We start from the raw sequence: 23,812 nt of genomic DNA on the forward strand, positions 1-23,812 counted from the left end.
ATTTAATAGTGGCATTTATAGGTGCATATGTGGGCAAGATGGAAATAAAATACAGATTACAGCGAAACAACTACAGATCTCAAATGCTTCCTAAAATCATTATTATGGCAATGAGAGTAAGAAGAGGTAGATAAAATAGATTTTTGAAATTCTGTGTAGGGGAAGGTGTGAAGGTGCATCAAAGCTAAGGACTGTGATCACTTATAATTGTGTACAGAGAAATTAAATTTAAAAAGTGAGGGGAAAAATAGAATAGGAACAAAACCTCAGTTCTTAGGATGAGAAGCCTGTGATGTTTTATAGAATCTTCTCTCGCTCCCCTTAATACAGAAGAAATAAAATCTCAGGAACAATTGTTAAGGCAGTTTTCTGATGGAAAAGGCTCTTCAGCTTTGCATGGCTTTTTATTCCCCCCCCACATACTGTTTTTTAAAAAATACAAATAAATATGTATGTCATTTTTATTTCTCTTACACTTAAGTCAAACCAGAGATTTAGCTTTCTTTTTTCTTCTGTGTATTCATGTACATACAGTAATGGATTTTTAGACATCATGTTCCTAAGCACCTGACTTCGAACATTTCTGGCCTTCAGGGAACGGGGACAAGGAAGCAAATTTGCCTCTGCAGTTTTGCGCAGACATAGGTGTATTTTTAGGCTATTTCACAATGAGTAACACACTTCCAGACGTTTGCTGGGTGGGGACTGGAACCCACGGGTTGGCAATGAATGGACAGAGACAAATGCTCTGAGAAATCACGGGCTGGCAGTGCGTGTGCTGCTGCTGCTGCTGCCCCCGGCGGCAGGACGAGCCGGTGGAGCCCCAGCTCCTCGGGAATGCTGGGAATGTTGAGTCAGGGACTGGCAACCCAGACAGCCAGGATCGCAGCTGACTGAGGGAGACTCGCTGAGGGACAGAAAGACGAGGGACAGGAGCACACAAGCCTCCTCCGACTGCAGCAGGTCCCCCCTTTTCCTCCCCTCGGAGGTGCTCGGTGGCTCCGGCTCTCCCTGCTGCCTCCTTCCTCCGCGCAGTGGGATGTCAGCTAAACGTGATGTTGTAAAATCCATGTGAGGACGAAAGACAGATGCAATGATTTGAAAGGTGAGAAGCTTAAGCAAGAATATGGCTGTAATACATGACTGTAAATTATTTGTGATTAAGGAAATTGCTGTGTATTGCTTTCTACAACTACCTGGTAGCTGAATCTGGAAATGAATTTGCAGAAAAGGCTTTTTATATTGCTTTAGAAATACATTGTAATAAATGGGACCAAGTGCACATCTTATTCTGGTAACAGAGTGCCTCTCCCTACAGAATCGTCAACCAGAAATCTCTCTTGCAATTTCTATTAAAAGCAGCCATAGGAGTCTTTTTTTTTTTTTTTTTTTTTTTGGTGCCCAGTGTTTAAAAATATTATTGCTGTTGTTAAAGTTTTCTAGAATAGAACCGATGAGCTTTGTAAATTTTTAGCTTTATACCTAAATACTGGATAATGTTTGGTGTTTTAAAAACCATGTCAGGAAAAAGGTGAGAGATTCTGTTCCCTTCTAGTGGCTGGCAAATGGAAAGAGAAACTAACAGAATATTATTTTTCAGTTATATAATTAATGAATACTTACCAAGGTCCCTCATTTATAGTGCTGTGTGGTTTAATTTTTTTTTTAAAAAAGATCATTTTAGGCTGGACAAGAGTGATGGATATGATGCATATGATAAAATCCATGCATATATTCATCAAGGATACATACATATTTTTTCTGGGAAGCACTAGAGTAGTAACGTGATGGAGAAGGATTTCTTTTTTTTTTTTTATTAGTGTATGATTGATTTCTAGGCGGCTACCTGCTAAGCCTTGTGATGGATGGATGGGAATGTACTCCCTTAGCGGCGAATTGCTGTTTCCCTGTTGATGGACACGCCAGCCGACCACTGGCATCGGCAGATATGTGCTCGTTGCACATAAGCACGGCCAATAAGTGCAGCCAAGAGGAGGGCAAATCCTACTTGCCAGGGTTAGTTTTCTGGTTGGCTTTTTAAACCAGCGGTTTCACTTGACTATTTGTTTGTTTGGCATTTGTTTTTATGTCCGATTCCCGTGCCCGCATCCCCCGGGTGCGTGTCCAGGGCGGCCGCTCCGTACGCGGCCCCTTCCCGGAGCCGCACCGGGCGCAGGCCCTGCTCGGCTCCCCCTCCTCCGGAGGGCGGGGAAGGGAGGGAGGTCCCCCCTCCATCCAGTCGCTTCCCTCCTGGCACTCCCTTTCCCTGTGGCCAAGGGGAGGACGGAGCAGATCCCCCGTCTCGCCCTGCCCTGAGGGGAGATGCTGAGGAGATGCGCTACCGCCCTCCTCCCGCTTCAGGGAATCGCGGAGCTCCACGGCGTGGATTCAGGGCCCTTTTCCAGCCGCGGGGGCACTGGGGATCTGGGACCCTCCTCCCATCCTCGCTGCTCGCCAGCGAGAGGGGAGAAAGCCCGACCACCTTCCCGGCCCAGCTCCCCCGCAGGCGGCTGTGTCACCGCAGCGCGTCCCTACAGGGAGCTCTAAAGCAATCCCGCTGCCAGGGGGACTTCCTTGCATCCTCCCCACTGCTGGCTCCAGCTCCGCCGGTGCCGACCCCCGCGGCCCCGCCCTGCCCGGCCCCGCTGCCTTGGCCACGGGCGGGCGGGGATGGCGAGCGCTCCTGCAGCGCCAGAAACACTGCCCGCAAAGCGAGCCAGGGCTCTCGCAGCCCCAGTCCTACCACGGGCTCATCTGCTTGAGCAGGGTGTTCCCCCGTTTCTTCCTTTCCCTGAATACGAGGAGGAAAAGGTCCCTTTTTAGGGTCTGTCTTTACACACGGAGTGTGTGTAATGGTAAATTATTCCAGTTCCCTTAGGGAATATGTTTCTGAGGGAAAAGCTCTGTTACAGTTTCTCGATGGAAGAAACTTAGGGAAACTTGGCTTCGTGAGTGACTGTGTTAAGGGCCCTGTGTGAAAGGAACTCCAGATTTCAGTGGTTTAAAGGAAAATAATTCCATTACTGTTACTTTTGTTTGAAAGTTCTGTATAAATACAGCTTTCAAAGGCATCGAGGTGAGTTAGCATTTTCACTTTTCCTACAGAAATCTAGGGGAAGGAGAGGCTTTCTGTCCTGTGAGTGAAGGGAACATAATTTCTTCCTCCAAAGAATCTTGGTCCCTCCGATTTATGGCTGCCCAGCTCAGGTTGAAACGAGATGTTTAAACTATGGAGGAACCCTGTGTGTAGGTCTTAAAAGCACACCTAGGGCGGGGTAGACCTTGCAGTTAACTGAGAAATATCTTATTTTGTGTTTGAGTGACTTACTGTACTCATTATCCTTTTTCTTGTGGTCTGGCTGCATTTGGAAGAGACCCATCTTGTCACCTCTCTTATTCCTCTTATTAAACTCCCCCGACCCACTGGTAGTCAAATTCTGATGGATGATAGTGTAAGGTAGAATTGCCTTTGCCAGTTCCCTCTCCTGTTCCTTGACTGCTCTGAAGGCTGTAGCAAGGTGAGGGCCATATTCTGAGCAGCCAAATATGAAGTGAACACATTCAACCATCTTAGAGTGTCAAATATGTGTGATATTTAGAGAGTTAGCTATTCAGCATGCGTGTTTTTGTGAAAAAATGCTCAAGGTGATTTTTTTTATTTTTTTGCCTTGGAAAGATGATTCCTGCAGACCTTTGAAGGATGACTAACAAAAAAGAGTGGGTTTTTCACCCCTCAAAGAGAGTGAGGCAATCAGCCTGTGTATCACTTCCAAAGACAACATATGCTCTCCCACCTGTATCTCTTATGGTGCTTATTATATTTTTATCTGCTATGATGCATTTGTTACCCTCTCTGTTTAATGTAGTTTGTAATGTCGAAGAGATAGATTGTTAGTCAGATCCACCCAGAAATATTACTGTGATACTAATTTTAATTTTTTAAATTTTTATAATATGACTGCTCTTTTATCTGTGAGATTGTTCAGTTTAGGATTGCTTTAAAATATTTTTGTGATTTAAATTTCACTTTTTGAGTGATCATATGCACTCAGCAATGATGAGCTTGCCTCAACTTATTTTCAACACTAATGCTAGTTTATATTTTCTATGAAGTCTTGGAAAAAGGGTAAGAGTTACTTTTAAAGCAGAATGAATTTACAATTTCTTTTTAAGGGTCATAGTTGGTCAGGGGAAAATAGTGCTGCTTCTTCTGAGTGATACTTTCACATTATGAAAATGCAAAGTCATTAGCAAAAGCATCAGTTAAATATTTTTCTGGAGCATTTTGTTTTTAATTAGTCACTTTTTAAAAATGTAATGCATTTTATAAAGAAACAGTCTTTTGCAATCTTTTGAAATCGAGTGAGATGGATTTTATGTTGGTTTGTTATTGCTTGTATGCGAGATGTGGGAAAAAACCCCAACTACTTCCTTATTTCTTTTGAAAATGGCTGTGGACTACTTCTGGAGGTCCAAGAAAGTTTATAAGCGTGGATATCCAGTGAATGTTTGTATAAGAAAATGTAAATGTCTGATGAATTAACATTGCTGGTGTAGTATTTGTGTTGTTGCTTTCTTGGCTGTTGATCTCAGAGAGTTTTATGACTCATTAGTGATAGAGGTTTTTCCATACCCGACTTAAGAATGTCTGAAATACACAGGTTTTGTTTTGGAGTAATTGCAACAATTAGGAACACCAACCTCATCTCCTTTCAGAGACAGTTTGTCAGGTGCTGAGCTCTGTCAAAAGAGAGAACAGCAAAGATGTTTTAACATTTCTTTGGGTAAGGCTCTATTACTGTCACACCTTTTTTATTCACAGAAATGTGGAATTCCTGCATGGTCTTAGAAATGTAGACTTTGCCGTGGACAGTTTACACGTTTTGAAAGTTGTGTATCACTACAATCCCTTTACTTTGTAATGAGAATGAGGGAGAATGGTAGTGTCAGAATTTCTGTGCTTTTAGGAAAGCAGAAGGAATGTGTCTAAGGATTTGAGGTGTATACATCAGAGTTTCAAGTTGTGATTGGATGTGTGGGAGTCTTTGACATTTGGGATGTTTAGCAAAGCCAAAGCTTTTCTGTGAAGTTTTAAGATTAGGTTCCTGAAAGGGGTTACCTGCTCTCTAGGCTGTCTTTTCTAGACTATCTTAGAAACTCATTCTAAGACAATCTTGCAGATTGGAAATGCTTTGGGCTAGTTAACGTGTGGCTTCTTTCATGACCAATGTACTTTTTATTTAGTTCAAATGCTCCATTTTCAGCAAATACTCTTTGAGGTTTTTTTTAAGTGTCTCACTGCTTGTCCTGCTCATTATCCCGTCCCCCTGACTGAAGCCACAGTACAGATGTAGAATCTAGCAGCCAAATTCTACAGAAATCAAAAATCTTGAGTTATATTTTAGAATTAAATCACTTAAATAATATCTTAAATTTTGTGGGAAATGCCATGGGACAATGAAAGGAGTAAAAAGGTTGGTGAGATTGGTGTGTATAAATAAATACATATTGTATAGGTATGTGTGAAAATGATGTGCTGTAATTTCTGGGATAACTGCAGAGCTAAGGTGGGAAGTCACAAAAGAAAGCATTGTCTATAATGATTGCTTAGCTGGATATAATGTGCAATTTGTTTTGAAGGAAGTGAAAGAAATGTAACAAAATTCTCTGCTATTTCTGAATTTAGTCCAACAGATCACGTTGCACAGAGCATTGGTAATATGTGGGACAGTTTCCCTCCAAGTAAATAGCTTGGATCACTTGGGATGAATGCTGACTTATTCCTGTTCCTGATGGAGGTTTACTGTGTCCATACTTTTGGTTACCCCATTTGGCATCCACTTGGGTTGTCCCATTGCAAAACATAACAAATTGAATGGACTTGGAGACCACAGTGCTTGAATTCTCAGGAACTGATATTTCTTTATTGAATATGAGTTGAATCCTGTTGGACATTGTGCTGATGCTTCTTCAGTTTTCACTGTTGTTATCTAAGCACTTTTCATGGTCAGTAAAATTAATTTGCTGGTAATCTGCTAAGATATATATTTCATTATCTCTGGTATGTGCAGTGTCTGAATCATTTAATTACTTTATAAAAAGGCACAGGCCTGTTATTTCTATGACAGTGTGGACTTTGACTTAAGCAGTTTTCTGTAGTGTATTCATTTCCTCAGAATATATTGTCATTTAAATACAGTTCTTACGGTTTTGGTCTTCGTACAATTCTGATTAGTGGACAAATACGACATGGTAAAACACAGTTCTTTTTGTTGATCTCTGTCAAATAATAGAGCAAGAAATGGGTAGTCTTAGGGGCTTCTCTGGAAGACAGTTTGCTGTGTAAAGCATGTTTATTTTTGATGGCTAAGTATTGGCAGTCATGATGTGCTTCGGTTTTCATTTATAGACCTAATTTGAAATCTGCTCAGACAATTTGTTTTTCCTTAAGGAAAGTAGTTACAGTAACATCTGTCATCAACATCAAATGTTCACTTCAGATGCCTGTGAGGACTTATAAATTGCACTTGTGCATTGGTGTGGTTGTGCTTTGCTAAGATGGGTTCAGTGTCAGCACAAAGCTGGAAGGTTGGGCTGTTATGAAGTTGTTAAAAGCCAACAACCAAGCGGTTGGGGAACTCTTCAAGATTTTGTGTGAATAAATAAATAAATAAAAAGGTAATTCCTGAAGTGCAGTGCCTTCTAATGGTTCCAGGGTGCTGATAATATGATGAATTGAGGGCTAATCTGCTAAATCACTTGGATCAGTTACAGAGCCTGTAAGTTCCTTGGAGAACTTTGATCTAATGTGGCTGAAGCACAGCCAGATTCTTTCTCTGGCATGATACTGAAGCATGTGCATACTCTTATCCTAGTGAAGGCTTCAAAGCATGCTGGATGCACAAATATATACTTTTTGTTTTACAGTTCGAGTATGCATATTACTACTCTTGAATGAAATAAATGTAGGATGCATAGTGGATGTTTATGCTTGCTGAATATCCCAGTGTTAAGTATTCTAAGAAACTGCTGGGGGCTATGCAGGTTGTCTTAATGCTGGATTCTATTACTATCCTGTTGCTTTCTTGTAAGAATAGAAGCTTTGTAGAGAAAAAGAAAAAATATTGCTTTATCCTGCAAATATGTAAGCCTGTGTTTAATAACATTCATGTGAGTAGCCTTAGTGAATTCAATTGAAAATACTCCACTGTGTGGGAGTATGGCTGATCATTTCCAAGATAGGCTTAAGAGCTTTAAATGCATCTTAAAATGAAAAGTATGACATTAATGTAAAAGGCAGAATATTTTTAAACGTGCTTAATGTGAAAATAGCCAAATTTACAGGGCTAAGTATAAAGTCAGTCAACTTCCTTTCACGTTATTTTCAGTTCTGAAGTTTTTTTTCGGAAACAAATAATTGCAGTCTTTAATGTGCATTTATTTAGGTCTGTGTTATCAGGTGAACAGTTTTGTGTTTCGAAGACTGTTGGTAGAAATGCTGTCAATGTAGATGAACAATGGAAAGAACAAGACTGGGCTTCCAGTTTTTTCTAGAAGACTTTCAGGTTTTCTTAACTTACGCTTATTTTTAAGCTCTAATGTCTCAAAGATAATTCAGTCTATAAAAAAAGACAGTTTCTGTAAACTGTTAAATAGTCATTCAAGTTAGGTAAATGTTGGCAAAATAAAGCATAATGGTGCTACTCGTTAGGCATAATTTTAAGTAATCCTGAAGAGTGTGATATACTTTTACATTTTAATATTTTTTTTCTCAAAGGAGACTATTTTAGTAAAAATTTAAGAAGTGGGGTTTTTTGTTTGTTTGTTTGTTTTTGTTGTTGTTCTTCAGTAGTCATTAAACGGAAAGTACTGTTTGTCTGGCTAGCTATGTGCCTTAGAATAATCCTCCACAAAATACAGGAGTTTGTAAATGCAGGCTTGCATTGATAAATGAGATTTCTTATCGAGGAAGAAATAAAGAGGGAAGTGATTAACAACTGCAGGATGGAAGGCACAATGAGTACTGACCAGGAGACAGAATTTAGCACACGAAAGACGCTTGCATGCTTGCAAGAACTAAAATGTTAGGAAGCCTTTCTCTGGGCAAACAAAAGCTTGCCAAGACTTGAGCAATATCTGTGTACCCTGAGAAGGTCATTACGGTGCAGGGAAGTTGAGAAAACTAATAAAACTGAAGAGGTGCAAGCAGTGGTTTGGAATGTACGTGTTTCTATCTTATTGCTTGTGATTCACACCATCCGCCCTCCCACCCACCAATAAAAAATAGGATCTCGAAGTTGCAGAGAGCAGATGGCCAACAAAACAATGACACAGTGAGCGTGGGACTGGGAACTTTGGTCACGTAAAACTGAGGGGTTTTACCCTGCAGCTCTGAAACGCGATACCACTGCTAATGGCGGTGTTTAAGACTTGAAAGAAAGGATGATGCTAAACATCCCTTCTTCTGTTGAGTGACCATTAAACCAGAATGAACTCGGAGAGTGAGATACGCTCTGCACTGGAAGGCAATTTGTTGTGCAGGCTGTACTTGATTGTATTTGCCCAGATTTGGCTGATAGGATACCCCATAGCTTTTTCCTAAACGGTGTGTTCTCTGGCAAAACAATTAAAATTAGATGTGATGATTCTGCCATTACTTGGCTACAGAAGCCTTTTTTTCTTAAGGTTCTATTTTCAGGTCTTTAATATTTTACACAACATGAGAAAAATAAAATGAAACAAGTCTGAAATTTCTCACCTCCCTTAAGCATCTTAGAAACCCCAGAGAGACTTTCTTTTGTCATATGCAGGAGTGCAGGAAAAATTTCTTTTAATGGAAGTGTTAGGGATAAAATATTAAGAATTAGAGTTTGAACATCAAAGAGAGACCTAACTTAGAAGTTACAAAATAATGGAGGTGTCAGTTGGTGGAGTTTAAATATTACTAATATATTTAAAGCTCATTTCTAATTATTATGATGTTTTAAAAATGTTTTAAGACAATTACGTCTCCAACATTGTAATAAAAAGAGAAAAAGAATTAAAAGAAAGGTCCCTCTTTTGCACATTAGCCTTATTTTAAACCCGTGAAACTTGTATAAAAGAGTTAAAAAGGTATTTTTGAATCTTCACTTAAATACGTTTGGAAGTAACATAATTGACAATCCCGATAATTTTGTCACAACTGCTTGCTTTTCAAGATTTTTAATACTGCATTTTGAGCAAATATTTCAATTGCTGGAGTTTTCTGATTGCATGACAAGTATTAATTGCTGTCACTGCACCTGACAATACTAGAATGCCTGACAACTTTATTTTCCATATATGTCATTAGATGCATATTGAGCAGCCATTCCCGTTTATTCCTTCATATACAATTTCTCCTGTATGAAACAGAAACGAAAGGCAGGCAGGTCTGAAGAACTATTTCTATGAGGTGATAAATGCCAGTTCTTTCATTTAGCATTGATGGGAGTTCAGGGACATGACCAGCTTGCATGATCAAAACTAAGTTTATTTGCAGCTACATATGTACTATTTTTATAAGAAACTACAAGAGAAAGGAGATAAATGAATGCCTGTTGACTAGTAAAAATAAAGTTATTGTGCAGACTGTAGTAAAACATCTACATTAGCAATGCAGATTCAGGGCAGTCTAAGGAACCTAAATGAAAATGTTGTTGCTTTTAAAGTTCTCATGTGTATTTCGTTTTTCAAACTTCTGAGAAATAGTAGAGTAGTAGGAAGAAATGGGTGATTTTTCTTCTTAGGATTAAAAAAAGGGGGGGGATAAGTAATTTGGTCAGTCTGATATGTCTGGTAAGTAGGAGAAGAGAGTACTTTGCCCTTTTAATAAAACAATGCTGGTCTTGTACTACCCCCATATGAACCAGCATTTTGTTTGTCATCTCTTTGTTACTTTTTAAAAGAAGAGGTGCTGTGCTGCTCAGATTAATGGAGAAAGGAAGGATACTCTACAACAGATTTCAGTTCTCTGTATCTAGTTTACATCAGCTTGCTGTTGGTTTTTTTTGTTTGTGTGTTTGTTTTTCTTTTACATCAGCACAGATAACAGAAAACATGCAAATAAAAGAATATTGTCTCCTCTGAGGATTTGTTGAGCCACTGTTAAAGCAGTTGAAAGCCCAGGTGTGTCAGAAATATAGTAGTGACTCTTGGTCACTACTTTTAATACCCACATCCCTGGACTTTGTTGTACAGAAATGTTTTTTGTTGTGATAAAAGTATTTAAATGATTCCGTTATTTTAATATCATCTTTATTGTTTGCTAGCACATATGTGTATGGAACAGATCTTTTTCTGTGAGTCTCCTTTTCATGGTGTCTCAAAACACAGTCCTGGTGGAGATATACGATCATTATCTTCCACATCATCTTTTATTTCTTCTATTTTGTTGCTTTTGGTTTATATCTGGGGAGTTGTGTAGTACTGAACAGTTTTAGACAGTTTGGAGTCAGATTGATAGTTGCTGCACTTAGCTGTCACTGCATATTATTTGGGGAGGTTAGCTGGAAAGAAGGGGTTCCCTTAAAGCTTTTGATACTATTACTAATGTTTGAGCTCTTGGCTGAATGTTAATATTGGCAAGGAGTTGTGGAAAGCTGTTAAGGATTTGGCTAATATCCAAACTCCCTGCTGACTAGGTGATTCAGGCTGGAGGAGGACGCACTAAAAGTCTAACTCATCCCTGAGCATGTAAGAGTGTGTAAACAGTGAAAACCAGGACTTAGGGGGTTCTGTGTAGACAGTATTTCAAGGGAACCATGTAATTATGTAAAATGTAGAAGCAGTGATTTGGAAAGTAAATTAAGTGAGACAGACTTTCTATTAGCTTCATATTAGAATCCTGTGGTTTAAGTCTCTATAAAAATAGGTAGTTAAAAATCAAATAAAATGCATTGTCAGAGACTTCAGCAACGTGGGTAATGTGAAGCCATGATATTACTGTCTGCACAGTGCAGAGATTTTAAAACTCAAAAGAACCTTTTATAGGAAAATGCATGTAGTGGGTCTGTGGTCTGTCCCTACTGGACTGAACGAATGTGGGGGACTTTTTATCTGAGAACTTTTTTAGGGGATGTGATCTTTGAGTTGTATTGGAACTCTTTAGTGCTGGCTACTGCAACATCTGCAGCTTCCAGGCTTCTGTCGAGGGTGAGGGTTGATCTCCTTAGTTGTGGGCATACTGTTCTTGTCTAGGGTGAAAAATTATTGCTTGAGAGTATTCTTCCCCCTCCCTCAAATTAAAATAGCAATATAAAATCGATTTAGTTGTCAAGATTGAGTGGGCAGGTGAGATACAGATGATTCTAAGTTCAACTAGAATGGCTCTGTTGGGTGGTTCTACGGGAAGATGAGAGAAGGGATCGCCTCTCTCCTGTTCTGTAGGCAGTAGATGATGATCTGTGTGGCAATTGTTGAGGCCCTGAGGCTGATATTGCTTCTTCATATCTCCAGTTCCTGATGTGTTGAGACACACAGTAAATCCTCCTGAAGCAAGGAAGGCTCTGTGTATAAGCATTAAAGAGTTGAAAATGATGTAGGTGCCTTTCCCCCCTCTTGCAAACAGCAATGGTATATGGCTTCTACTGTGTCTGAGATTTTCACAGCCATAAAGGAAATCTCAAGGTTTATCCATAAGATGTATATGCTTTGAAAAAGCCTACTTTCATGTGCTTGCCTTTTTCTGAGATGTTTGCATGAAAGCCAGTCTGTGTAACTCAGGATGGAGATGGTAACAAATTGCAAATGAAAATAGAGATAAACAGTAAGAATTTCTTTAAATCGGGTTTTTCAGCTTTTGGTCTGTGAGCCATCCTGAGTAGGTCATTAAGTAAGAAAACCAAGCATATTGTCAGTGTGTTTGCCCTTTCTACATAGAGGTCTCTGTTTTGATTATAATATTTCTAAGGGAAAAATAAAAGCAATAATTGGAAATGGTGTGGAAGTAATAACATTTCTTTGGTGGAGTTTTGCTTCTCTGTTTCTGTTGCTTTCAGAATTTTCGCAAGCTTATGAAAGCTACTATGTTAAATTAGTATTTGAATGTTATTATTAAAGAAATTCAGGGAGAAGTTAACCTCCCTTTGGATAAGGAATGATGATTTTCTTCTTCTGTAGGGCTCAATGGTAAGCATTGGAGAACTAAGCAAGATGAAAATGTTCCCTGATTTGAGAACTTCCAAAACTTCACACAAGTAGAGGAAAGAAAGACCACAATGAATAAGTTCTAAAAGGCAAAACAAGTACCTAAAAATACATATCAGAGACAAACAGAAGGCTAAGTAGGTTATTAAGTAACTCTAAGCAAGAAGCATAAATTACTTATTTATCAGACTGTGGCAATGACAAGGAAAACCACTATGGGTATGATGTAAGGATATCCTGTACCTCTGTTTTTCAGGATGGATGAATCTGCACCAAACCCCTCCACATGGACATGTATCATGTCTGCTGTAGCTCAAAATATTTTATTGTATCCAGTTTAAATTGACATGGACAGCTTCTGCTAGCAGTCTTAGTTTTTCACCAGGCAGAATAGTGGGTTTTTTTGATTTGGACTTTTTTTTTTGGGGTGGAAAGGGAATGGAGAGTGGGAAGAACTGTATCAGTTTAGAAGACGATTGCTTTTGCTCAGAATCTGCCACGAGCCAGTGGAGGGAAAATGATCTTCATCTCTGATCTCGTGGGAGATTGTCTTTGCAGGAGTTACAGAACTTTTTCAGGAAACTAGAAAGGTACAAGGGTGGATTTCTCGGAGGGCATAATGTGTGATGCTCCTTGCCTGGCACTTGAGAATTAGGATAAGTAGTTGCATTGCTCCAGTCACCATGATCAGATAGATTTTTGTTATTGTTGTTGATTGATACATTGAAACTGAGATGGCAGACAAACTGACCAAGCTCTTTTGGTGGAACAAGCTGTGGGTCATCTCTTGAATGCTGGACAAAAGAGGGGCAGGTTTGTACACTGATGTTAGAACGTTAAAATTTGAAAACGTAAATCAACAAATTACATCTGGTTCCTTTATATCTGTGGGCCTTGGGGCTGAATTCTGGAAGCTTTAGGAGGTTTTAATGGTTCAGAAAGTTGGATCAGGCTTTTCAATCTAAAAATGGGAAAGCAGTGAAAACACAAGCATGGCCACTGTTGTACAACAGTAGTTGAAACAAACTGAAACAGCTAATTCAGATGCATGCTGGTAATTCAAATGAAACAAAAATGCTTAAGACTGTGCTGGCTCTTAAACTTGATGAAAACACAACATATACTAAGCAATTCTTAGAGCTCATGTAAGTCCTGGGATAATGAGGGGTCAGCGGAGAACTCAACATGCTTCTTGTTTGCTGACATCATTAGTGTCCGTGGTGTTTTATATGCATATTGTTGGTGAGGATTTAATAGACTAGAGCTTCTTAATAAATATGACAATTAATTATCCTACTGCTTACCCCTGCATCAACACTTCTCACAGCAGATGTAGAACAGATGTTTTAAAACACTGGGAATAATGTATCTATCATAATGAGAATGCCTTGAGGGAATGGTTAAAAATTACTGGATTTGACTGAATTCCAACTTTTGTTCTTTCTGTAGACACCTTTGAAATAAATGGTGCTAGATCTGGTTGATGACCACCAATTTAATACCACAAATATATTGAAATAGTTGTATTTATAAAAAAAATAATAATCAAGAGGCCTGCCTAATCCCAAAGTCCTATTGTATGCTTATTTTTATCCTTCAGAAAGTTAATAAACTTACTCAAAACTTGCTAAATGTATAATAATATATTATGTATAATAATATAATGTTGAAGAATTTTAAAATTGGTCCACAGCATTGGTCCACATCTATGTGTTGTTTGGTTAAATAAATTACAAGACTAGTTCTATCAAGGTAATGGAAAAAAAAAAGAAAGCAAATTGTATTTCACAAGAACTCCTTTTCTAGATGAAAACCTAGATTATTGTCATGGAAGCTTTTCCTGAGAAGCTTATTAACAACAAATACTGGCATGTTAGTACTTCATTAAACAAATAATACTGTGTCATAATACATTCTAATTGTTTGTAAGGAAATATTCTCTCAAATTAGCCTAGTTTTATTGTTAATTTTTCTTACTAAAATATGTTTTTACTGATTACAGCTGAACTATTAGAAACAGTTTCCTTCATCTTTTTTCCTGTCCTAAAGCCTCTTTGTTATTCCAAACAGAAATTAAAATCTCTGCTTATTTCCTTGGTCTGTCTAATATTATCAGAGAATGCACAAAACTGCTGAATTTCTGCTTTTATGCTGTCTTTTGAAAATGTAATATCTTAATTCTTTGGGTAGTTCTTTATGTCAACAGTAGCTATCTTTTTTCCTTCGTATAAACTTCACATGGTCAGTCATTTAAGTCCATTAATATATCAGCTAAGGCATGTTTTTGGGCCCATGTTGTTCATGGCAACATAAAGTTACTCAAAATTTTGTTAAACTAACTCAAAATTTTCTAGCAAGAAAGAAACGAAGAGTTTTCTTCTGATTGAAATTAGTTTGAAAATGCATTTTTAACTAGTCACCCTAAATACTAAACGTATAGTAGATTTTATTTTTGAAGTTATTACTCTAGGGAGTGAGTTACCTTATTGTATGACATGTGGCGATTACTTGCAAACTTATTTTCCGAGATGAAAGCTTAATTTTATAATATTTTTTTTTTTTAATCCCCAGGTCTGTCTTTGGAGGACAAAGAGATTTTTGCCTACTGGAAGAATGCAGTGAAACTGCCAATATTTCTAGCTGGAATTATAAGTTTATTGAGTAACAACTTTAGTGTTACTAATTTCTTACTAAACAGTACCTCAAAGTAGAAGAAAAATGTATGGAAGTGCAAGAACAATCAGCAACTTGGAAGGAAGTCCCTCCAGGTCTCCCCGTTTGCCCAGGTCCCCCCGCCTGGGGCACAGGAGAACAAGCAGCGGGGGAGGAGGAGGAGCAGGGAAGACGTTGTCGATGGAGAACATCCAGTCCCTTAACGCAGCCTATGCAACATCTGGACCAATGTACCTGAGTGACCACGAAGGTGTAGCTTCTACTACTTTCCCAAAGGGCACAATGACTCTTGGAAGGGCTACAAATCGAGCTGTGTATGGGGGCCGAGTCACAGCGATGGGGAGCAGCCCCAATATTGCGTCGGCTGGACTTTCGCACACGGACGTCCTTTCTTACACGGATCAGCACGGGGGTCTGACCACATCTGCACACCACCACCACCATCAGGTTCCTTCTATGCTGAGGCAGGTTAGAGATAGTGCCGTGTTAGACCTGCAGGCTCAGCTTAAGGATCTGCAGAGGGAGAATGATCTTCTCAGAAAAGAACTGGACATTAAGGACAGCAAGCTGGGGTCCTCTATGAATAGCATCAAAACTTTCTGGAGTCCTGAGCTGAAGAAAGAAAGAGTGTTGAGGAAAGAAGAAGCAGCCAGAATGTCAGTTCTTAAAGAACAAATGAGAGTTTCCCATGAAGAAAATCAGGTAAGTAATTAGGAAGGTTTCTTTCTGTTGGTTTACAACTAAGCACTTGATGTTTTGCTTATGGTTCTGGAACAAGTTTGAGGTTTACCATAAAAATTTTATGTCTTGATCTGTCTGCTTCTGGCTGCTAAACAGTAGGACAGCACACTAATAAGAATCCAAATGCAGGTTATAATTTCCCCATGCAGCATTCTTTTACATTTTAGCTGGAGAGAATGACCTTTTTCTTATTTTTGACACTTACTCTGTGCTTTTTTTCCTTTTTTTGCAACAACAGCCTAAATATACTTGGCAACCTTTTTCTGAAGAGGTAAATGAGCCACTTTTGCAAAAGTATAAATAAGCATCTAGAGGCATATTTTGTATGAGCTACACAGGGATTTAACAGTTTTAAAGTTAAAAGAAGGTAAATACCCATATGCAACTTTCTGTATTTCTGCATTACAGAATGAAGTTGAAGTTGTGTTTTCAGTAACATTTCAGAGACCTGTGTCTTATTTACAAGATGCTCCTTTTCTATGCATTTAAATTATTTCTGTTCACAACATAACATTATTTTTCTGAAGTTAAGTATTTTAATCTGGATGGATCAATCTGTAAGGCTAAGCTTTGAGAATCTATGCTATATCACAAAGCAATACAAACCAGTGGCACATAATAGATAAAAAAAATTCTCATATTCCTGTCTCTACACACTTTTTGGCTGCTGGTCTCATTTTAAAGCTGCTCCTTTTGAGACCATCTGTTAACTTTCTCCAGACAAAAACACAATCCTGTGTTTCTCTCACTTCCAGATTCCAAATCTAAACTTCTTTGCTGGCAGGCAGCAACAAGTGAAATTTTGAATTTACTTCCAAGTTTGTGCTCATTAGTGCTTCTCAGCAAACTTTCCACCTTTTAGGCATGTCATGAACCCAAATCTCGACAGAACTAACAACTGTTACCAGTTACATCAGTGGGAGACTGGGTCACAGTCAGAATTCAGTACAGTGAATTAACTTACTACTTTCTTCTATAACTTCTGTATCTGGACTGACAGTAATAGTTACTGAGTATTTATTTATAGTAGGTGCACAAGGATGCTGCTAGAACCAAGATTATCAAAAAGGTGTTTGATGGAGATTCTGCTATTCAAAAGCATTATTGGTTAGATATTATAATTGTGATAGTGTCACCTCAGTAGGAGGAATATTCTAATACATTCTGTTCTGGTAGCCTTTCTAATGGAAAGGTCACATTAATATCTTATATTGACATTTGGAATCTGAAGCTGGTATTTAGAGATTTTGTCATCTGCCAAAGTGGTTATGCCTTTTTTCTTTTTTTCCTAAAAGCTGTTTTTCCTCATCTTGAGGGGGAAGTAAATTAGTTAAGTCTGTTAGGAGTTCTCCTATTCATTAATTCATTCATCAGAAGATTATATCTTACTGACAAATACTCTTATTTTCTTGTAACTGCAAACCTGACAAAAAGAATGTATTTTACCCTATGTGTATATTTAATATGCATCCTTATAGCCCAGTATTCCATTGCTAACAATGTCCCAAAGTTCACAGAATAGACCTAGTATGCAGTGATATCCCCACTAGTACTTTTTATGATCCAACTAGAGTTTTTGTGCTTAATAACTCTCAATGGACTTTGAATTAAGCCAGGTACTTTTGGACCTATTTAAAGTGCCAGTGTCCACAGTCTCTTAGAGCAGTGAATCCCACAGCTTAACATATCTGTGAAGTTGTGTCTGAAACTGCTTTTCATTTGGTTTTGCACTAGATTTCAGCTGCTTTTGCTATGATTTGCTTTTCCTTGTACAGGAGGAAGAATTAAATAATTGATGTCTTGTGCCAGTCTCAGTGCCACTTAATGATTTCACAGGGAACCATCATCGTATCCCTCCCTCATCTCTTTCCCAGATGGGGGAATCTTAGCATGTGTGATAGTTCCTTTTGTGAAACGGTGACATTGTTTTTCAGACCTATTATATGAGGTTTTTTTGAGGTGAGGAGACCAGAATAGCTTATGTTTTTGATAATACAGGTGTAAGATGAGTTATGTGTTGATGTTGTAGCATTTGCCCTTTTATTCTGTATGTTTCTCTCAAAAATTCACAACACTTAAACTGTCTTTTCTAGTTTTGGAGGACTTATTTATTTATTTACTCCTACTGAGTACTGAGCTAGTATTTCAAAGGAAATATTTAGTATAGCTGAAGAATCTCACCACTGGTTGTCATCAGTTTAGATCCCAGCTTGTTATGCAGAAAGGTAGGATTATTTTCACTTGTGTTTAACTTTTATCTCCCTGAATTTCATCTACCAACCTTTGACTATTTGCTCAGCCTTATAAAATCCTTCTTTGCATTTGGCTTTTGTCTCTCCTGCCCTGAATAACCTAATGTCATGAGGAAAATTAGTCATCTTAGTGTTCACCCTGTTCTTTGGGTTACTCAGAATGTGTCAGTCAGCACAAAGCCCAGCCACAGGTTCCAGCAAAACTCCACAGGGACCTTCTCTTGGTTTTATGAGTTGACTGTGTGTTTCTGCTATTTCCTCTCCTGTAATAAAATATTTATGTTTAAAAGGACCTATCCTCTTATCTAATTGCTGCTTACTTTTCTTGTAAGCATTTGGAGAGGAGCCTTTCTGAAGGGATGGCTTAGGAAGCCCAAGAGGGCTGTGTCAGCTGCTTTGTTAGTCTTACTTATCCACATGGCTATCAATTCTTTCAAACAACTAATTTAATATTTAAATTATCAAAAAACTAAAATTTTAAACAGGAAAAAAAGGGAAGTGATGAACTCTATCACTCATATACTAAAAGTGATTGATTTGTCTTTTGGGTCTGAGGATTACTGGCTTATAAAACTTTCTTAAGAATGGAGGTTTTTCACTGAAAACTGAAACACTAAAAACTATTTTCACATTGGCTGTGCTTGATGGAATTGACACTGATTGGGGCCTTTAGTCTCATAGCAAACTTTGAGAACTTCCAGGAGATTGAAGAAGGGCAAATCTATCTGCCTGACAAAAAAAAAAGTTCAGTGAGAGGATAAGTGAATTATAAGTTTGATATTTTTATTGTGATTTCTGTAAATCTTGTGAAACCCAAAGAAAATTGTTCGTAAACTGTATTAATTATTTGTATTGTTCTAAAAAAATCATTAGCTATTTCCAAATATAGGGGAAAAATTAAAAAAGACTAAGACCCAATATGGATTTGTCAAAAATAATGTCAAACAAGACTGATTTTCTTGCATGACAGAAAAACACACCTTATGCATAAGAGAAAAAACAATAGTTACATACTGATGTTAGAAAAACTTTTTCTGTTGTTTCAGGAGATATTCATTAGTGAGCTATTGTAATTGCTATTACAGGGAGACCTATGTGATTGGAAGCTTGTGTCAAAGTGTAATTATCAATGATTCATGGTGAAATTGGAAGGATGTCTGGCAGGATCTGGTAGGGATCTGTCATGTGCTCTGAATGATGGATAGGTATTACACATCCAGGTAATGTCAAACTGGGAAGGCTGAAAAACATGCTGGAAAACAGGATCATAAATGGAAACAAATTTGGCAAATAGGTGAAATGGTTTCAAATAATAGGATGTGTTTCAACGTGGAAATTGATAAAAACTGAACCTTTTGGAAGCAAAGAGAGACCCATGAAGAAGTTAATGGACAGTAACTTGGACATTCCTGATTTTCTTTTGAAGCTTATTTTGCTTCTGAGCGCTTATTGTTTGATTTTACAACCCAAACTTAGTTGTGTCTCTGTTCTTCTTATTCTTTGTGACCTATTTTCTCACAGCACAATTAGTATTATTCTATATATGGATTGATAGACATAGGGGCAGGAAGTACCTTACATGTTTTTCAGTATTTAAAGTGATTCTTCATCTTGGAATCATCCATTTGCAGTGTCTCAATCAGAGATTTTGCATGTTTTTTCCCCCCAGGTAGATGGTTATTCTCTCTAATGTGGCTTGAATGTATCATATAGAAGAGTTAGTGTAGAAAGTTTCAATGGGGAGCAGAAGGCTCTGAGGTGGAAAGCGCTGGGAGGTCACGTTGTTCAGCAGGATTATTTTCCAGGATTGTTGCCTGTCTGTCAAAAAAGGAGGGAGAACTAATTTATGGGTTTGGATGAGCTGGATCGAAGACAACATATTCACATTTAGTGGTTGATATGCTGCTGTTTTGACGTTGCAGAAACTGAATTAGATTTACTGTGGGATTTAAAAAAAACAAACACCCTGCTAAACTTGCTTGCACAAAATAAAGCCCTTTTTACCTCCTTAAAGATGTCATCATTTAATACTACATAATTAATACAAAATGGACCACTGCATGCAATGAATAGTGGCTCTTTTTCATTCTTGATATGGTTGTATATTGGAAATAAGTGGTGAGCTTGATGCCTTTTTTTTTCCCTTACAGAAAACCAGGTAATTTTAATGAAATTAATGTGTTCTTTGAAAACATATTATAAATTTTGATCTTCTTTTAAAGTTTAGTTCCTGTCCTGATATTGCAGGAATTTACTTCCCATTACGAGATGAAGAGGAAGGATAAAAAGGATAGTGAGCAGTTCCTCTGAGAATTTTGAATACAAAATCATTTTTTGAAATAGTTTTTATCTGTAGGATATGAATAGTTCAGATGCTGCAATTAACAGAATAGAGCTGATAAAATAATCAGTAGATAAGGGAATGTGTATTCATGAATCCAGAACTGTGAGTAGCTGCTCGATGTTATTTCACGTGCTCTTCATTTTCACTTTGATTAATGACAAATATCTAAATAGAATAGTAAAAGAAAGTGTGCTAAGAAATATTGTGAAATGATGTTTCCCTTCTTTGCACTAATTAAACTGTTTTCCTAGTAAAGCCTTGATTATGCTAAAGTATACATGATTAAAAAAAAACCAGAATCTTATTTTGAGATATTTTGTTTATGCCCACTGAAATTCCTAAGGTTTCATCCTAGTGGAATGTGCAGGGAGTTGCCAGCAATTGGGTATTTAGTCTGACTTCCCAGACAGGTGTTTTCTTCCTTAATATCTGTTAAAGTGTGCACTTGATTACCAGTTGGAAAGGTGGCCTCCCATTGTTCCTAAATACCAGATATGGTCAGAGGAGTTTTTTGGGTATAAATACCTTTCAGGCTGTCTCATTGTGCAAGGGTGTGAAACACCACAAACTGTGAAGCTTATTGTGAACATTAATGAAGTAAAGGTTATACACAGAAGGTAAAGCTAGTAATCTGAGGGATGGAAATGTTCTGCTCACATTTTACAGTGCTACCTGAGGTATGTCATCACATTAATAACCTAATAAGAATAACAAAAAAATATTAAAAATTGGCTGGTTTTTTTTTTAGTAAATATGTCTCTCTTCAATAAATAAATAAATAATAAATTTGGATGTTTTCAACTGAAGGTTTTCATATAGAATTTGCAACCAATGAAAGTATCTTTTAAGGTATTTTAGGGTGGTTCTGTAAAGCCAGTAGGCTCAGCACATCTATTCACCTTATTTTCTGTTTTTCACTGTACTGTTGTTTCCTGCTTTCTTCATCTTTTTTTTTTTTAAATATTTGTCTTGATCTGCATGCATACTTGTCAATTTTAACTTTGTTTTGAATGTTTTCACTGTTTTCTTCATTTAAATTCATGTTCATTGATGGCAATTTCGGTAAGTGCAAAACATTTCTTCTTTATTTTTTAAATGTAACAAAGTGCTTAAGCTTTTAACCACATGAGATAGATCAAATATTCATTATCTGAATATGAAAGTACGATAAAATCAGTAGATTTTTTTTTTGTTTTTAACATATATTGGAAGTGTGTTTGTATGAAATGGAAAGAGGCTGAAATAGTAGTAATGTTCTGCTGAGGAATGATGGTACAGAGTTGGTGAGTAGTGACTGGAGCCAAAGAAGGGGGTGTGTTACCTTTTGTGCTGCTACTCCTGAGGGTGAGGAAAGGCTCCCAGCTCCGTGATGGGGAGAAGAGGGATAAGAGGATGGACATAATACTGTAGATAACCACGGAAATTTTGAGGAAGTAGTAACCCAGAAGTGTTTAAGGGTCAATGTAGTTAGTTTTAACTTTTTATTTCTTTCTGTGGGATTTTTATATCTGAAGAAGCTTGGTAAGTACTGAACTAGAAAAAGAATAATGGAAATATGTCCCTGTAAGTGTGCAAGTACTTTTTTAATCTTGACTGAATCTTTTTGCTGGTGTTCTGGTTTAGATAGTAATGCACATACATACATTACATAGTAGAAACTAATAGTTTAAGTTGTATGAAAACTATATTGCAGATTAATGGTAATTTGGAAAGGATAGTAATAGTAAGTTATATTCTTTTCTGAATTTGTGAGATATAGAGATCTGAGGAAAGTAAACGTAGATTTTATGTTAGTTTTTTCAGTATTTGAAAAAGATAAAGGGCATGAATTGTAGTCTCTAGGATGCACTGGTGTAACTGTCAGCTGAAGGAACACTATTATTGTACTTAAAACAAAAGGTACTTTATTCACCATGTTGGAAATGAAAAGTTGTTGCATATTGCAGAATACTTAATTTTAAATGCAGGATGTAGGTCATTCTCAATGGTGTCAGTGCCCAAGTGCTACCATGAAATTTCATTTGCATCTTGAAGTCTTAGAATGAGTGTCAAATAATGAGTGGCAGTGAGTGTTCTTTATAAAGAAGCATAAGCAAGACCAGTCATATTTTGAGAAAAGGTGGATTGACTCTGTAGCAGAAACAGCATTGCAATAAAAGGTGATTAGAACTGTGTAATACTCTGGGACTCAGAACTGTGATCTCATCAACTTTGAACGTATTCACATCCTGAGCTAATGTTTGATGGTACATCCCTGAAACACTACAAAAAGTGTTTCTGCTGTGGATTGTTTGTCCTGTGATGGTGGTGATCATTTGCTGCAAATAACTTCAAACTGAAATGTTACATGGGCAGTTTTCTGACAGGCTATAGGTTTATCAGCTGATACTTCAGCTGAATTTGGTAACTTTGTCCTGTTTGTTAAATTTCCCCTGCAATGTTCTGTGTTCCCCAGTCTGATGTGCTGTTCTGCTGTTCAGCAGTGATGGTTGTGTTGCTGTGTGGGTACAACCCTTTGCATGGAAATTGAGATTCTGACAGGGTCTCAGGGATGACGTGTAGATCTGGCAGGGAATTAGTTGGGATAAAACTAGCTTTAAGTTATCCTTAAAAAAGGTGTTCCTTTAGTACATACCAAGAAGTCACACCTCAAGTATGGCAGCTGCTGCTTTTTACTGCCTCCTGCCTTAAGTTAGGGAGCAGTCCAGAGCAGACATCCTAGTAGGGGACTTAATGCTGTCAGAATAATATAGAGGAAATGGGGAGAGAGGTAATCATTGTACATAAACCTTTTGGAGTTTTGTTTGGGTGGTATTGGTTACATCACGTAAATAAGAAACTGTTTGACAGTGCAGGAATTTGTTTTGAAAGCAAGGCTTACAAAGCATAAATAAAGTCTCCTGAAGAAGGTAACTAAACATTTAATCTCATGAATAATAGAGGTTCTCACAAATATCATAGATAATAGATCAAACATTCTCCTTGGTGATGGGGCCTGCAGTTTATGGGGTGTTTTTTAAAAATACATTACTCTGTTAGCTTCTGTAAACTGATTTCCTCCCTGCCTTTAAACCTTGAGGTTCTTCAGTTAATCTGAAAAAAATGCTGGAAATGACTCTTCAGAATTTTCCATCATCTAAAGTGAGAAAAGAAAGGGGAGGAAGTACTGAAAAAAATGAGTCATTCCTTTCTCATTTAACATTTTTAGACTTTAATAGTAAAATTTTAGACATTTTATTTCCATCCAGCCCTTTCATCTTGTGTTTTCTGGGAGTTGTCCTCAAATTATCTACCAGGCAGTCGATAATGCCATATTCCATTAGCCAGCAATATGGAACTCCATCCTCTAGGCTATTTCTGAAAAACACAACCCTTTTGGCTGTGCTGTAAAGCATTATATTTATTTATTTTATATATCTATATACATAATTTAGAGATAAACTTGCATGGTGCTTCCTAACCTTTCCCTTTTCTGTTATGTTTCTGAATCCCTAAGATGCATTTCAGATTGTCGTGTCAGGATAAGGGCAGTGTTATGGTGGTGACTTAAATGGAATCAATGACCAGCAGGTTTCTTCTGAATTTTTACATGTCAGGGAGTTGTGCTTGGTCGATGTCATGCAGGGTCAGATTT

General features: G+C 37.7%; 1 protein-coding gene across 7 annotated transcripts in view; it reads left to right on the forward strand.

Annotated features, from left to right (window-relative positions):
• The first annotated feature begins 719 nt into the window (after positions 1-719).
• ERC2 (ELKS/RAB6-interacting/CAST family member 2) overlaps positions 720-23,812 on the forward strand; it is a 425,018-nt gene continuing 401,925 nt past the window's right edge. For all 7 annotated transcript variants that reach the window (XR_007908334.1, XR_007908335.1, XR_007908336.1 and 4 more), the window contains exons 1-2: positions 720-1,105; positions 14,740-15,543. Coding sequence is in view for 1 of the 7 variants with exons in the window: in XM_051811544.1 (XP_051667504.1) it covers positions 14,887-15,543 (657 nt within the window). In the remaining 6 variants the exon portion in view is untranslated. The remainder of the gene's footprint in view (positions 1,106-14,739; positions 15,544-23,812) is intronic.

The sequence above is a fragment of the Manacus candei genome, unplaced genomic scaffold, assembly GCF_025592945.1.
Source record: "Manacus candei isolate 608988 ecotype Guabito, Panama unplaced genomic scaffold, ASM2559294v1 h1tg000082l, whole genome shotgun sequence".
NCBI classification, from domain to species: Eukaryota; Metazoa; Chordata; class Aves; order Passeriformes; family Pipridae; genus Manacus; species Manacus candei.